Below are 14,081 nucleotides of genomic sequence, written 5' to 3'. Positions count from 1 at the left end.
GCCTTGCACACCCTTGCCAGAGAGTGATGACTTGGAGTCGGAGGAAGATGAAGACTAAAAAGGGGCGAACTTGTATATGGAACCCGGGTTTGCTGTTGGGGTGAAGTGTGAAATTGCTAATGCCTTTAAAAATGTACTGACAGTGTGCAATGTACAACAGCTAAATGTGAAAAGATGCGACATTCTACTGAAACGATGACGTTAGTTGAGTTTTTTGATTATAGAACTTCTCTTTTTTCTGTTATTTAAAATTGGTAAGAACAGATTGCGGTGTCATAACTGGGCAGGTTGCTCATAGGAATAGGGTATGATGTACTGTTGAGTGAGACTTTTTGCATGAAGAACTGCTCTTATTTCTTGTATAGCCATAAGGTGGAGTTGTTCACGAACGTTAAAATTGTGATATTTTTATGCGTGACTTTCCTCCGACCACATACTGGTATAATCCCGATGAACACAATTGTTACTGTGAATAACTTGTCTGCCCTCCGGACAATAAAGTATTTAAAAAAAAAAAAAAAACAGTTAGGAGTTTGTCACTGAATGTCTGTGTCCTATCTTTTAGGGGCGGCTCCTCCGTTTGAGTGGAGGAGCGTCGCCCCACTGAAATGCCCCCATGACACGAAAAATAAAATGGTAAGGAACTTAATTCATTACCATTTATTTTTCGTCACGCCATCCCGAACTGAGCTTCAGGATGGGGGTGGGGCTGCTGCTGACTGGCAGTAGCAGAGAGAGCAGGGCACTTTCAGTTTGAAGTGTCTTTTTGCTGGCCATCTTGCAACGGCCAGCCACACATGCGCACTTTAAACCTCTCTAACCCCGTTGTCTTAAGACAGCGGGGTTAGAGAAAGCAAAAGCATCCAGTGTTCTTCTGAGCGCTCCCACCACACCTGGGCTGCTCTCATGCTGGTGAGAGCAGCACCAAGATTGGCTTGAGAGTTTGGAGCCTACTTCGAAGAGAGAAGACCATCGAGGAGGATGCTTCACTGTAAGTAAGTGCTCTTAATGAAAGAAAAAAAATATTATGTCTCACCAACCTCGGTACATGCTATCCGCCACTGGATCCCAGGTATTTCGAAGGCAGAGTTGTTTAGCAATAATCACACAAATGTTCTAGAATACATTTTAAATATTTTCAAATATGGGACCTGGACTAACACTGACGCAGTGGTTCACTGCAGAGTGGCTTGTTGGAAGATCCTTGAAATCTTCCTTTAACAGGTGAAGGCTTTTATATGGCTGTGTGCTTTAGGAAGTTGCAGCTAGAACAACAAGAAGCACGCGGGTTCCATTTGTTACTAGTTCTGTTCATGCACACTGTAATAAAAACGGAACTGTAATTAAAGGATTAAGGGGTCTGAATGATATTACCTTTCCATTGATTTCTAGTGCAGGAGACATGAATTAGTTTTCTGACAATTAGCCTCATGTGAGGGTATTGCATTGAGCCATTAATCAATAAATACAGAGAGAACTTGTCATGTCGTCTCCCCTGACCCTGGTGTTGGACAGGGCAGGCGGAGACGGAAGGGGAGGAGCCTCGGGGGCGAGGAGGAACGAGGCAGAGCAACATTGACACGGTATGAATAAAGAGCTATCAAGCAGAGCTCCCGCGTCCGCGTCTTCCTTGGGGGCTTGAGAGCTGACACTGGCGACGAGGGTGGGATCACTGGGATCCACCAATTCTGCCCCCACCGCTGTTGCATCGCCGGCCGCACAGCTGAAGACCCGATATGCGCAGAGACCCGAAATTGACAGAGCGCCCTAGCGGAGTACCACAACACAAACCCCATGGTGAGTCCAGCCCAGCGACTGCCCTTTCATGCAGGAAAATAATTAGCATGCCATGAGATGCCAAATTGATGCAACTACACGTGGAGAGTTACGTCCTTCCCAGCGGCCATCTTTAAGTCAGGCACCGTGCATAGGAAAACACTGATTCCTACCACGGCGGCCATTTTGAAGTCAGGCAAGTCACACAAACCCCTACAAACCTGTAAACTTTCATAAAATAAAGGCTCACACGGTCTGTTGAGACCGCATCCTTGCCAGCATGTCTGTGGAGGTGGATCCCACATCCACAAGTGCCACTGGGTCCACCCAACAAGCCCCACAACCGAGACCAATGCTCGTGGGAGTGTCGTACCTGCGCCCTCCGGAGCCTCTGGAGCTGACATCCGGAAACAGCATGGGGCCCAAAAGGAAGAGCTGGGCTGTAAATTTCGAGGACTTCATGACGGGGTCTCAGGTGCAAGACTCGAAACAGAAGCTGATAGCCCTGCAAAACTTGACAGGGAAAGACATTGCACAGATCATCAAAGAACTGCCTGCTGCCAATACCGCTTCATATGAAGACGTGAATGGGAGCTTTAGACAGGAAGTTCCTCCATAAACGAAACATAGATTACGAACGATATACTTTCAACCTTGCCTCGCAAGAAAAGGACGAGCCGATGTGTGACTTCATCGCTCGCATTCGGCGCCTAGCCCGATACTGTGAGTTTGACACTTTTAATACCAAGGACGCACTTCGCCTGCGCATTATTGAAAGATGTCGGTCGAAATCACTGCGCCGCCGATTGCTAAAGAAACACTACACGCTCAAGGAGATAGAAGAGCTTACCCACATTAATGATCAAGCAGAAAAACATGCTAAGAAGATGGAAGCCAGCAAATCCGAAAAAAAAGGAACAAGCTTTCCGAATAGAGTCACACACGGACTCGAGGCGTCGCCGTGACTATCGCCAACCTGGAAGATCGGCCAGGTCCTACCGCACGACCTCTACGCGCAAAGGAACCCGAAACAGTCAGACAAGCAGACCAGCCTCAAAATGCTACAGATGCGGCCAAGACTACCCGCACTCAGGTCAATGTCCTGCTATAGGACAGCAGTGTCATCGCTGTGGAAGGGAAAACCACTTTGAAGTGGCCTGTCAGACGCGACGGTCGGAAATGAAGCCATCCAAATTGAACACGGAGACCCGCCACCATGCAAGAGCGGTAAAAGGAAGAAGCCATTCAACCAGTTCGTCAAGATCAAGCGTACAGTCAGTCGGCTCCTACAGGTCCCAGAGGTCGACATCCCAGGAATCGTCGTCTCTCACACCCATCTCGCAAGACAGCGATGAATATGTGTGCATGGTGTCGGACTCCAACAGATTGAAGAAATACCCGCGGCTGAACATTCAAATAGGGAGCCACCCTGCCAAATTTGTACTGGACTCAGGAGCATCACTTAACTACATCTGCGCTTTGGAATACCAGAGCATGAACCCCCAACCAAAATTGGAGCCTGCCGCTGTCCGAGTTTATACACGGATGTCTAGAAAATCCCTACCATGTTTAGGACAGTTCCGCACGACTCTGACATACAAGAACCGACAAATACAAGCCCAGATCCATGTGATTGAAGGGCCTGAAGCAGCGCACTGCCTCCTCAACTTGCCGACAGCAGAACGCCTAAAGCTTGTCGAACTTCTCTACACAGTGGATGACTCCCCAGACATTGTCAACAAATTCCCAAAACTCTTTAAAGGTCTCGGGAAGCTTGCCCAGTTCAAAGTCAAACTACACATCAACAAGCGAATACCTCCGATAACACAACACCACAGGAAGGTGCAATTTCACCGGCAACAGGCAGTGGATGACGAGCTGCAAGACCTGCTGAGAACAGACATCATCGAGCGATCTACAGGCCCTACTCCCTGGGTGTCACCAGGGGTCGTTGTGCCTAAGAGAGGGCAAGACAACAAGGTACGCCTGTGTGTGGACATGCGAGCCCCGAACACAGCAATTGAGAGGGAACGGCACCCCGGACCCCACATCAGTGACATGATTGCACGTCTCAATGGGGCAACGGCCCATGTTAGATGTGTTCACATCTAACATGGGCTTCGATTGGAATTAATAGAGCATATTATCAAGGCCATTATCGCCACTTTATCTGCAGTTTCCTGCCAATAAAAGCGGCGATAATGTATCGCCTGTCCTTGATAATATGCCCCCTTGTTTCTACCAAGTCACAGACCAAATCAGTTATCCTGGTGATAATAGAATGGGAGGCAAGTAACTAAGTAATAAATTAAAGAGAGGGGAGGACTAAGAGTAATGTCGCCAACAAAATCCATTAGGGGACTTCCCTTGCTTTTTCTTTGTGCCCGTCTCTACCCCACACCTTCCCCTCATCTTTCCTCCCAATGATCTTGCTACAGATAACTTCGGTTCTGTGCCGGAGTTCAAGTCATCAACATAAAAAAATAATGTAAAGGGGGTTTGAGCTCAACCTCCTACAGACTTATGGGCATATTATCTAGAACGGCGATACAATTATCGCCGCTTTAGCGGCAGAAAACTGCCACTAAAGCTGCGATAATGGGCTTGATAATATGCTCTGCAAAATTCCAATAGAAGCCCGTGGCTCTACCACAAACTGCAAGTAAAAAACAGAGCTGTATTAGTAGATGAAATTCATGTTTTGCCTTGTCTTTGTGAAATGAATAACTTACACAAGGAGATTTGTAAATCTTACTATGCCATTCACTTTAATGAAGTGTTAAGTGGCAATCTCAGCGTTCATGGTAGTGCCTCAAAAAATAAAGCCAAAACTGTGCACAAGAATAAGGAGACAGAAAAGCAGGACCAATACAAAAAGCTGTAGGCATGAAGATATGAGCTCACACTTACATTGTGGCTGTGGTCTTCCAACTCTGCTGGTATTTCCCACTAAAGCTATTTTTTAAGACCAATTGAAAACCTAGGCCCTAAAGAAATTGTATGAGTTAAATGAAACAGTCCGTCAAACATCACTGTTTGGTTCAGGTGGCAAACTCAACTTGAATGATAGGACTTCATATATAAAGCATACATTTGTACACAAATGCAAGATACATACCAAGGGAGGCGGGCATGTCGAAGTTCAGCAAAGGCTTATGGGCATGCAGATCCCCTGCAGAGCCCCATGTTATGCAGTTACCTTCCTGCAGAGGAGTCTGTGCCTCTTTCCCTTATGCAGGTCTACATGTTCAGATCGAGTGGCTGGAGCCAAGAGCAGTTGCAGGAATTGACAGCCACTGTTACAGAGCACCGGCATGGCCAAGCAGAGATGCACTGGTCTTTTAGTGATAGGCCATAGGTTCCAAGTGTAATTAGGAGCAGGCGACACCTGCTTGGTGCCTGCACAGGCAGTCTATATAGGCTTGCTGGTTACATTTAGATGCAGCCAACAAGCGGGGCACAGCAGGTGCAAGTTAGGGCCAGATTTGCAAAGAGTTTGCGTAATGCAGCACAGCAAGTAAAGTTGCTGCGCTGTGTTGCATAAACTAGAGAGAGCATAGCTGTGCATATCTACTAAGAAATGCCATTGTGCTGCTCTCTCCCCACGCTGGCGCATTTTTGGCAGCCATCAGGGCCGAACTGGAACTGAAAGCAGCCCTGGCAAGTTTTTCCAGACCAGCCCCTGTCCGGCCCATAGCGAGCGAGCGTAGCGAGCGAGCCCAACCTTTACTAGGGGGTTTGGGCGGGTTCTCTCCATAAGAAAATTTTGGAAAAAGACAGACCAAAATGGTGAATTATACAGTAAATTTTTCATTACATATTCAATTGTATCAACTTTCAAAGCACAGTAAATAGTAGATGATGACCTTCAAGAGCACCAGGTTACCCACCAAGTCATACGTTCCCATAGACCTTCTTTCAGAGAGCACCAAAAATAGACACAAGTAGTGAATCAGAAAAAGAACAAAGTAAAAGTGAGACCAGCCCCCACATGGTGTGTAGCGAGCAAGCGCAGTGAGCAACCACTACTAGGGGTAGTTTGGGGGATTGTCCTCCCAAGAAAATTTGAGACAGAAAGGCCAAAATAAAGCATTTTCAACACATTTTGCATTACATATTAGATTGTATTAACTTCTAAAGCATAGTAAAGGGTTACCTTATGGAGCACCAGGATACCCAGTCATAAATCACAGACATTCCGACAGAGAACACTAAAAATGAAATGTCAAGCACGAAACCTGAATTTAAATATAACCAATTTATTCTTCATATAAAATAGCATAAAGTTGTTTAAAAACGCACTTAACTTCAAACAATTGTGCAAAGGTTCATAGTAAAAAGCGCACAAGACAATGTGTACTTCAACCCTTGTGGTACCAACATTTTTGCAAAGAGCTGCTACTCTTTAGTGCGACCGGAAGTAACACTTCTAAAGAGGACTGATTTCCTTTCTTGGTGCAGCACGTCACTGCTAGGGTGTAATAACTGTGATAGGTCAGTGACTGCACTTCTGAGGTGAATGCAGCAATATGGGACAGTGAGCACCCACTTTATTTATTTTAAACATTTGCTAACCCGTTTGCAGCAATGCTGTGTGTGGGCTGAGGCATTTTTTGTTTGCTTTTTATACAGAATGACTTATCTTTGTAGTGGTCTGGTGCAACTGCAAGATTTGGGTGCCCATTGGGGTGAGTTGTTCTGCCATAAGGGTGCACTCACTGAATAGTTCTAGAAAAGGGAAGTGTCTGAATTTCTCAGTTCATTGAGGAAAAAAAGGCCCTTAATAATAATAATTTTAAAAAAAAGTAACAGGAGACCAGTTAGGTTTCCCCTGAGTGCGCCAATGTAAGTTTTGCCAATTAGTTTAGCTGTGTATGTATTCTCAAATGAGTTCTGGAAAAGGCCCAAGTGATGCTTTAGCCGAAATATAGCGAAGGCTCTCAGCCTCCTCCTGCCCCCTGCTCACCACATGCCCTCAAGGTCCTCTGGATTCCAGGTTGATGCATGCAGCATGTTTCGACCTCTGATGGGTGGTGATGCCTCATGGCTGGCTAAGTTACATGGAGGATTGGGGTCCGGGTTAGCCGCTTCCCGAGTCATCAATCAGAGCCTGCCTGGCCTAGAACCTGAGGCCAGTCACCACCTCGCTCCGCCCCTGCTCACAACAAACAAAACCACTACGCTGCGGAATTGGGCTGGGGACTAGCCCTGCTGCCCCTTGCCCCTTTAGGCCCCTTTTGCTTCGTTTTGCTTTTAATTAATTTCTCTAGCCCCGTCGCAACGCCCCCATACAGTGCAGTCGAGCACCCTTCACCCAGTAGTCGAAGTGGGGGTAAAAAGTAGGAGAACTGTGGGCAGAGAATCAGGGGGTGGAAATAACCCGTGGATTGGGTCAGTGGGCGGAGTCAGAGGTGGGGCAGAAAGAGCAAAATATCCCAATTTTTTTGTATTTGTTTCCCATTTCACTAACCGGTTACAGCTTATTACATTAATTAATTTAACCAATGGATACACATGCTTATTTAAGGTTTAATAATAGTTATTGATATTAAAATACATTCACAAAGTGGGATACGTTTCCATTCATAGAATGTCCCAAATATCCTTAAAAGTGGAATCGCAAGCCTTTTGTCTCCCAGCCATGGAGTTTCTGTCATCAGAACTTCTCCTCCCTTTTCCTCAAGAGCAGTTCAAACATGAATGGCAAAATATCCTAGTTTGCAAATGTTTTCCACATAATTATGGCTCTGACATATTTGCCACATAATACATCATCTGCTGCATAATCGGACAATTTTAACTAATAAATTGTTTATACCCCAAACGTATCAAACGTTACTAAGAAATGCGACTTGTGCTGCTGTGAAGTGGAGGGCCCCATGAAAAGATTGACTGGTCACCTTTCTCACTGCTGCAGTTGTGTGTTCCACTGGTACTAAAAATCTTTGCAGAGGCTGTTAGCATGTGTAAACATGTCAAAATAATAAAATATCAGAAAATTTACAGCACCACTTATACCCGTGTAGGGTGTCAGAGTGCATTACATCACACATATTACACAGAGACAATCAATCATACGTGTATAAATCACTGTATAGTAAATGTAACATAAGAAAAAGGACTACAAGGTGTAGGAGACACATGACAACCATACTGGTAAACAGCATAGCTTAATAGTGATTGGTCTGGAGAAACACAAACTCAGAATTCAAAAAGTAATAACATGGTTGGGGTTCTCTTTAATAATCAGAATTGATTTCTACCCAAATTAACCATTTTTTGTAACATTAGGATAATCAAAGACTGGAGAGAAACCATAACACTCTAATTTATACCTTGCAGGTTGCATGCAGCTCTTACATGACAGTTAATAGCTCACTGTTCTATGTTAGGATTTTAACTTATTAACTGCAAGTACCAATAGTGCCTCTCTGGCAAAAGGAGGTACCCCTTGACCTATTTACATTATGCAAAAACAACAACTGATGAACAGAATGCAGAACAATGTCATGCATTCACCCCAGTAGAGAGATCTGGTCCTAAATCCATAGTTTTTTTGTTCACCATGCCATTCCAGTTTGAACCCAGCCATATGGAAATCAGTCTTGACCCTGTGCCCAATGGGAACAGTCCAGCCCGAACTGCCAGGTTAGGTCCTCCCTGAACTGGAAACAAGCATCCTAGGACCAGTTCCATTTGTTGCAGTTCCACTATTCACATTATGTGCACTTTGTGATCTGTATGGTACATGTTCTTAGCAGCAGGCACATTAACCCTCTTTCCATGAGTCAAAACATCCACTAGACTAAACACCTTCTGTCTCTACTAAGAACATGATTCACTGGAGTTATCATGACCTTTTTATTTTTGCCGAAAATTGTTGGAGGCCAGGAAGGAGACAGCAAGTGCTTTTAAAACCATATTATAATTGCAAACACGACCCCCCACCTGAATTCAGCGCCAGCAGGTAAGAGCGGTGGGTGGTGGGGCCGGGTAAAGGGGTATTTTGAGGGACAATGCAGAGGGAAAATTATTTATTTATTTAATTTTCCCTCTGCATCATCCCTCGAAATCCCCCCTTACCTTGCCCCTCTGCCCACTGCTGTTACCTGCACGGACCGCGGCTGGTCAGCGCCTGGTGTGGTCGCACTGCCCTAGAGCCACCCTGCTCAAGGGTCCTGTGACCTCAGTGACAGAGTCACTGTCACTTTATGGTGTGCTGCTTCATAGCCTGCCTGCAAGACTGAAGGTGAACTTCAGAGTGAATTATGGCGGACAGGCCTTCTAGGTTAACACTTATCACTGCTAGCGTCCACCTGCTGATGCTAAGACACCAGGGCTTCTAAGGTCTTGTGGGGCCTTCTAAGGTCTAGCATGGGAATGTGCTCCCTCAGGAAAGTGGTCTGTTGGACTGGTCATGAAGGCTGAACCTGGTTCTCCAGTTCCAAATTTTGCAGCTCTGACCATAGTGCCCCCTCCTCTCCCCCACTGAACACCATACTGCCCCACTGAGAGAAACTTGCACTGCACTGATCCGCTATAAACACCTGGATATGACTTAATTCAAATCACGCACTAGACAAGAACAATATGCTGCTTAAAAATAAAATTACCAACATTCTAGAAAAAGCAAACACTCATAGGGAATACAAGATTAAGTAAAGCATGTGAAACGTAAGCAGGAAACAACATGGTTACCTTTTTCTTTTTACACTTATTATTCAGAAATTAGTCAGTGCTTTTGCCTAAAAAGTTAAGGCCATGACTACAGGGCGTAGAAGGGACCCGTGCCAATGCCCATTGCTTATATCCTTACAAAACATAAGCAGTATGGTTTAAAAAGAGCACGTTTGAGAACACAAAGCCGCTGTACATATTTTGTTTTACAATTCACCCATCAAGCAGGTATTTCAGTACCTCCAGAAATAGTGCACTTTCCCACCCAGGGTAAGCAATGTTGAGAGATGAGAAAATAAAAGCAGCGCTTCACTGGCATACACTGTAAAGTGGCGCTAATTGGTTTAGGTGTGAATAAATCAATCTAGCCACCTTGCAACCACCCTGTCTTGCATTAGTTTGTTAGTTATTTTTATTTCTCTCCACCCTGAGGCTGTACACTTAAAAGTTGAAACAGTAAGAAAAAGAGATGTTTCCAGCAAAATGTGTTTTTCTTTTTCGGATCCATTTCACAGGGAAGCAAATAAACGAAAGGAGGAAAGAGAAGGTAATGCCTGGCTGTTCCTAATGTAATGACTGTCTCTGACTCACGCAGGGGTTGGTTCCACACGGCCAAATCGGCCTCAACAACAGAACCGGCCCCCTGTCACAAAACCGGCCCCCACCCCCTCCAGCCTACCGGGGGATTGCCTGGTGCCCGGACTTACCATTCTGGCCCTGGCAGCCATTCGCCAACACAGGCATCCTTGTGCCAAAGTGCAAGGGTATCTGCGTTGTACTCAGCATAGATTTTGTGCAGGAAGGGGTCACTTCCTGTACAAAAACTATTCTTTAAGGCATTTTCCTTTTTCCTATAGAATGCCAAAGTTTGGGGAGTGTAAGTGAAAACCTCCCTTCCTCACAGAACAGGTACCGATCAGGCTGCAGCAGTAAAGCTTTCCTCCCTTACCGAAAATGACAACCTGACAGCAGTAAAACAAGCTTCCTTGTCTCACAGGAGGAAGGCACATTTCAAGGTTGCTTTTCCTGCATAACTGATATATCACAGCAGCAGTTAAAACTTGTTATTTTGTAAAATAAAAGCTTAAAGCGTGGCTCTTTCAAAGCTCCTAACTGGATAGCCTTTCCCGAATGTAAGGCGATTATTCAAACCGCTAGGATCCCCTACGGGTAAGAGCAGTACTCTAGAAATCAATGTTCATGTATTGAAAGCCTACACCTTCACAGTATCGCACATTCCCCCACTCATATAATTATGCACTCAACAACTCGCCCATCCAGCCAATCAATCAAAAGCACACCCAAAAACTCATCCATCAATTAGTCAGTACTTTAATTAAAAGTAAGCTAGTCCTATTAGCTTTGTCAATGCTTCTTTAAATGCTGTATGTACTTTTGAGGGAGTCACCTAACACTTTAGCACACTCTCTCCCTCCTTCTCGGATTCTCCATGTCCATTGACTCTTTCACCCACTTTCCTTTTTGCTTCCTCTCTTTTGTGCAATTGTGGCCATATTTACAAGGAATTAACGCAGCACAGTGCCGCAAGCTATTCTGAAGCTTAAGGGGTGTGTAAAATCTACAACAATATGACAGATCCCTTTGCTCTCCCATGCCCTAGCTCACAATTAGCAATCATGCGCCAATGCAGGCACCCTTGAAACATGGTTGCGCCATGGAGATGATTGTTTTTATGCAGGAAGAGGCACCTTCCTGCACAAAAACAACCAAAGGAGGTGATTTCCTCTTCCTATGTGTGCTGCAGAATGCTGAAGACAGTCTCGTCCACTAAATCCTCTCTATAAGAGCGGTATGCTCATTGCTTCTCTCACCTTTTCTTTCATGATGGCAGTCTCAGAACGAGAGGGCTCTTGTAAAATATGAATCACAATACCAAAAACATATCTCTTCCTTTCCTCAGATCAAAATCAGGTCCAGGTTTGGGGGACGCAGAGCTTGAAGGACGGGCTGGTTACCAAGGCTTCTCTGAAAAGCTGCACAGTGCTGAAAATCAGATTAAATGTAAGTATATTATATGTATACGGATGTTTATAGTCCGTGTCTCTGAATGTAATTTGTTCTCCACTCTCGTTATGAGGTAACTAACGCCTCCAACTCTACTAAGGGCCTAATTATGATGTCTGTCAGGCGAGCGTCTGACCGACATCATAGCAGAATCAAACTGCTAGACCAGAGGTTGGCGGTTCCACCCTCTGTATTTTGATGCGACCGCCCTAAGGGCGGTCGGAAACATCCATTTTACAATTGCAGGTTGTGCAGCAGGCGGAAAAGGCCTACAGCCCAAGCTACAATTGTAAAATGGATATTTGCAAACATCCCTGCACTGAGTGGCAGGCACCATAGGTGCCTCTCAGGCCCAATAGCAGAGGGCCCTGCTAGGAGCCCCCAAAGTCACTTTCCGCCTGCCTTTTCATGGCGGGTGGACCGCAGGGCCAGACTGGGAACAGAAACCGGCCCTGGCACACTGCTCAGCCAGCCCCCCCTGGGGTGGGAGGGAGTGCAGCAAAGCAGTGTGCGAGGGCCGGTTTCGGCCGATTTTGTTACTGGGTGCCGAGATTGCCGACCCCCAGTAACAAAAAAACGGCCCCCCAGGGGTCCAAAATCGGCCCCCACCCTAGCGGCCCACCGGGGAAACGCCCGATGCCCACTATGGCCAGTCTGGCCCTGGTGGACCGCCATGGAAGGGCAGGTGGAAAGCGAAATCATAATTCTGGATTATCCTTCCGCCCGCCTCCCCGATGGTCTCAGTGAGCCTGTGTGAAGCGGAGCAGAATACCACACGGGGTTCCCTCCGACTGCATGCAATGTAATACCATGGTCAGAGAGAAACCATTGGTGTCAGGCGGAAAGCATCCGACTAGCTGTCGGATGGGTTTCCGCCCGATATCGTAATCGAGCCCTTAGTAAGTTTAGTAAATTCCATCAGCCATTTTTCATTATGTTACAACCACAGTGCAAATTTCTGCATTTTTTTGTACACTAAATTTACTGACTCTTCAGAAGGCAAAACTGACATGAGTGGGTACCGGATTGCAGAGCTAAATCACAGTGTGCGAGCAGACAATGGTGACCCCATCAGCAATAAGGAAGTTGTCCAACACAAAGAAATACGGACTTTCTTCCGTGGGTATGGTTTGAATTTTTGTGAGCCAGCAAAAGGAAGAGAATAAAAATATTTAACACATAGCACACGCCACCATTTATTTAGGAAAAATGTGCTGCAAGCATTTTATGGGAGCACTGCAAAGCCATCCCCAGTGGGGACAAACGAGTTGGCTAATTTGAACAAGGCTATTTTTGGAATAATTCAAAAAAGGGGGGTGGTGATGAACAGAGTGTCTGAATTAAGCAGACCACTCTTAACCAGTCCAAAGATCAGGGCTTGATCCATAACCGTTATTTAGCTCACTGCACCATCCCAGCTCAGAACCTGGCTATATGCAAATTAGTCTGTCCCTGGCCCAGTGCATCATGGGAACAGGGCAGACCAAACTACCAAGCCAATTCTTCACCGGAAAGGAGACAAGCTTCCAGGGACCGGTTTCTGGCATTTCAGCCGTCGTCGGCCCAGCTTGCTTGAATCCTGATGGTGCAGTGAGCAAGGGACTCATGTCTGAGTTACCCTGCCACACCTATAGTGGCCAAAAACGATTCAAAAAAGGGGGGTGGTGATGAACAGAGTGTCTGAATTAAGCAGACCACTCTTACCCAGTCCAAAGATCAGGGCTTGATCCATCACCGTTATTTAGCTCACTGCACCATCCCAGCTCAGAACCTGGCTATATGCAAATTAGTCTGTCCCTGGCCCAGTGCATCATGGGAACAGGGCAGACCAAACTACCAAGCCAATTCTTCACCGGAAAGGAGACAAGCTTCCGGGGACCGGTTTCTGGCATTTCAGCCGTCGTCGGCCCGGCTTGCTTGAATCCTGATGGTGCAGTGAGCAAGGGACTCATGTCTGAGTTACCCTGCCACACCTATAGTGGCCAAAAACGATTAAAAAAAGGGGGTGGTGATGAACAGAGTGTCTGAATTAAGCAGACCACTCTTACCCAGTCCAAAGATCAGGGCTTGATCCATCACCGTTATTTAGCTCACTGCACCATCCCAGCTCAGAACCTGGCTATATGCAAATTAGTCTGTCCCTGGCCCAGTGCATCATGGGAACAGGGCAGACCAAACTACCAAGCCAATTCTTCACCGGAAAGGAGACAAGCTTCCGGGGACCGGTTTCTGGCATTTCAGCCGCCTCTCAGGCCCAATAGCAGAGGGCCCTGCTAGGAGCCCCCAAAGTCACTTTCCGCCTGCCTTTTCATGACGGGTGGACCGCAGGGCCGGACTGGGAACAGAAACCGGCCCTGGCACACTGCTCAGCCAGCCCCTCCTGGGGTGGGAGGGAGTGCAGCAAAGCAGTGTGCGAAGGCCGGTTTTCTGCCGATTTTGTTACTGGGTGCCGAGATTGCCGACCCCCAGTAACAAAAAAACGGCCCCCCAGGGGTCCAAAATCGGCCCCCACCCTAGCGGCCCACCGGGGAAACGCCCGATGCCCACTATGGCCAGTCTGGCCCTGGTGGACCGCCATGAAAGGGCAGGTGGAAAGCGAAATC

The 14,081-nt window shown here is 46.4% G+C and overlaps 1 protein-coding gene across 1 annotated transcript in view; it reads left to right on the top strand.

Moving 5' to 3' along the window:
- Positions 1-14,081, top strand: part of LOC147722732 (aryl hydrocarbon receptor repressor-like) — an 831,322-nt gene that overhangs the window by 773,444 nt on the left and 43,797 nt on the right. Inside the window, exon 9 of the mRNA XM_086966883.1 lies at positions 11,375-11,475. Within this exon, the coding sequence (XP_086823009.1) occupies positions 11,375-11,475 (101 nt within the window). The remainder of the gene's footprint in view (positions 1-11,374; positions 11,476-14,081) is intronic.

This window comes from Lissotriton vulgaris, chromosome 4_1 (assembly GCF_964263255.1).
Source record: "Lissotriton vulgaris chromosome 4_1, aLisVul1.2, whole genome shotgun sequence".
NCBI classification, from domain to species: Eukaryota; Metazoa; Chordata; class Amphibia; order Caudata; family Salamandridae; genus Lissotriton; species Lissotriton vulgaris.
The sequence above is the reverse complement of the archived record's forward strand: the minus strand, read 5'-3'. Positions and strand labels throughout refer to the sequence as shown.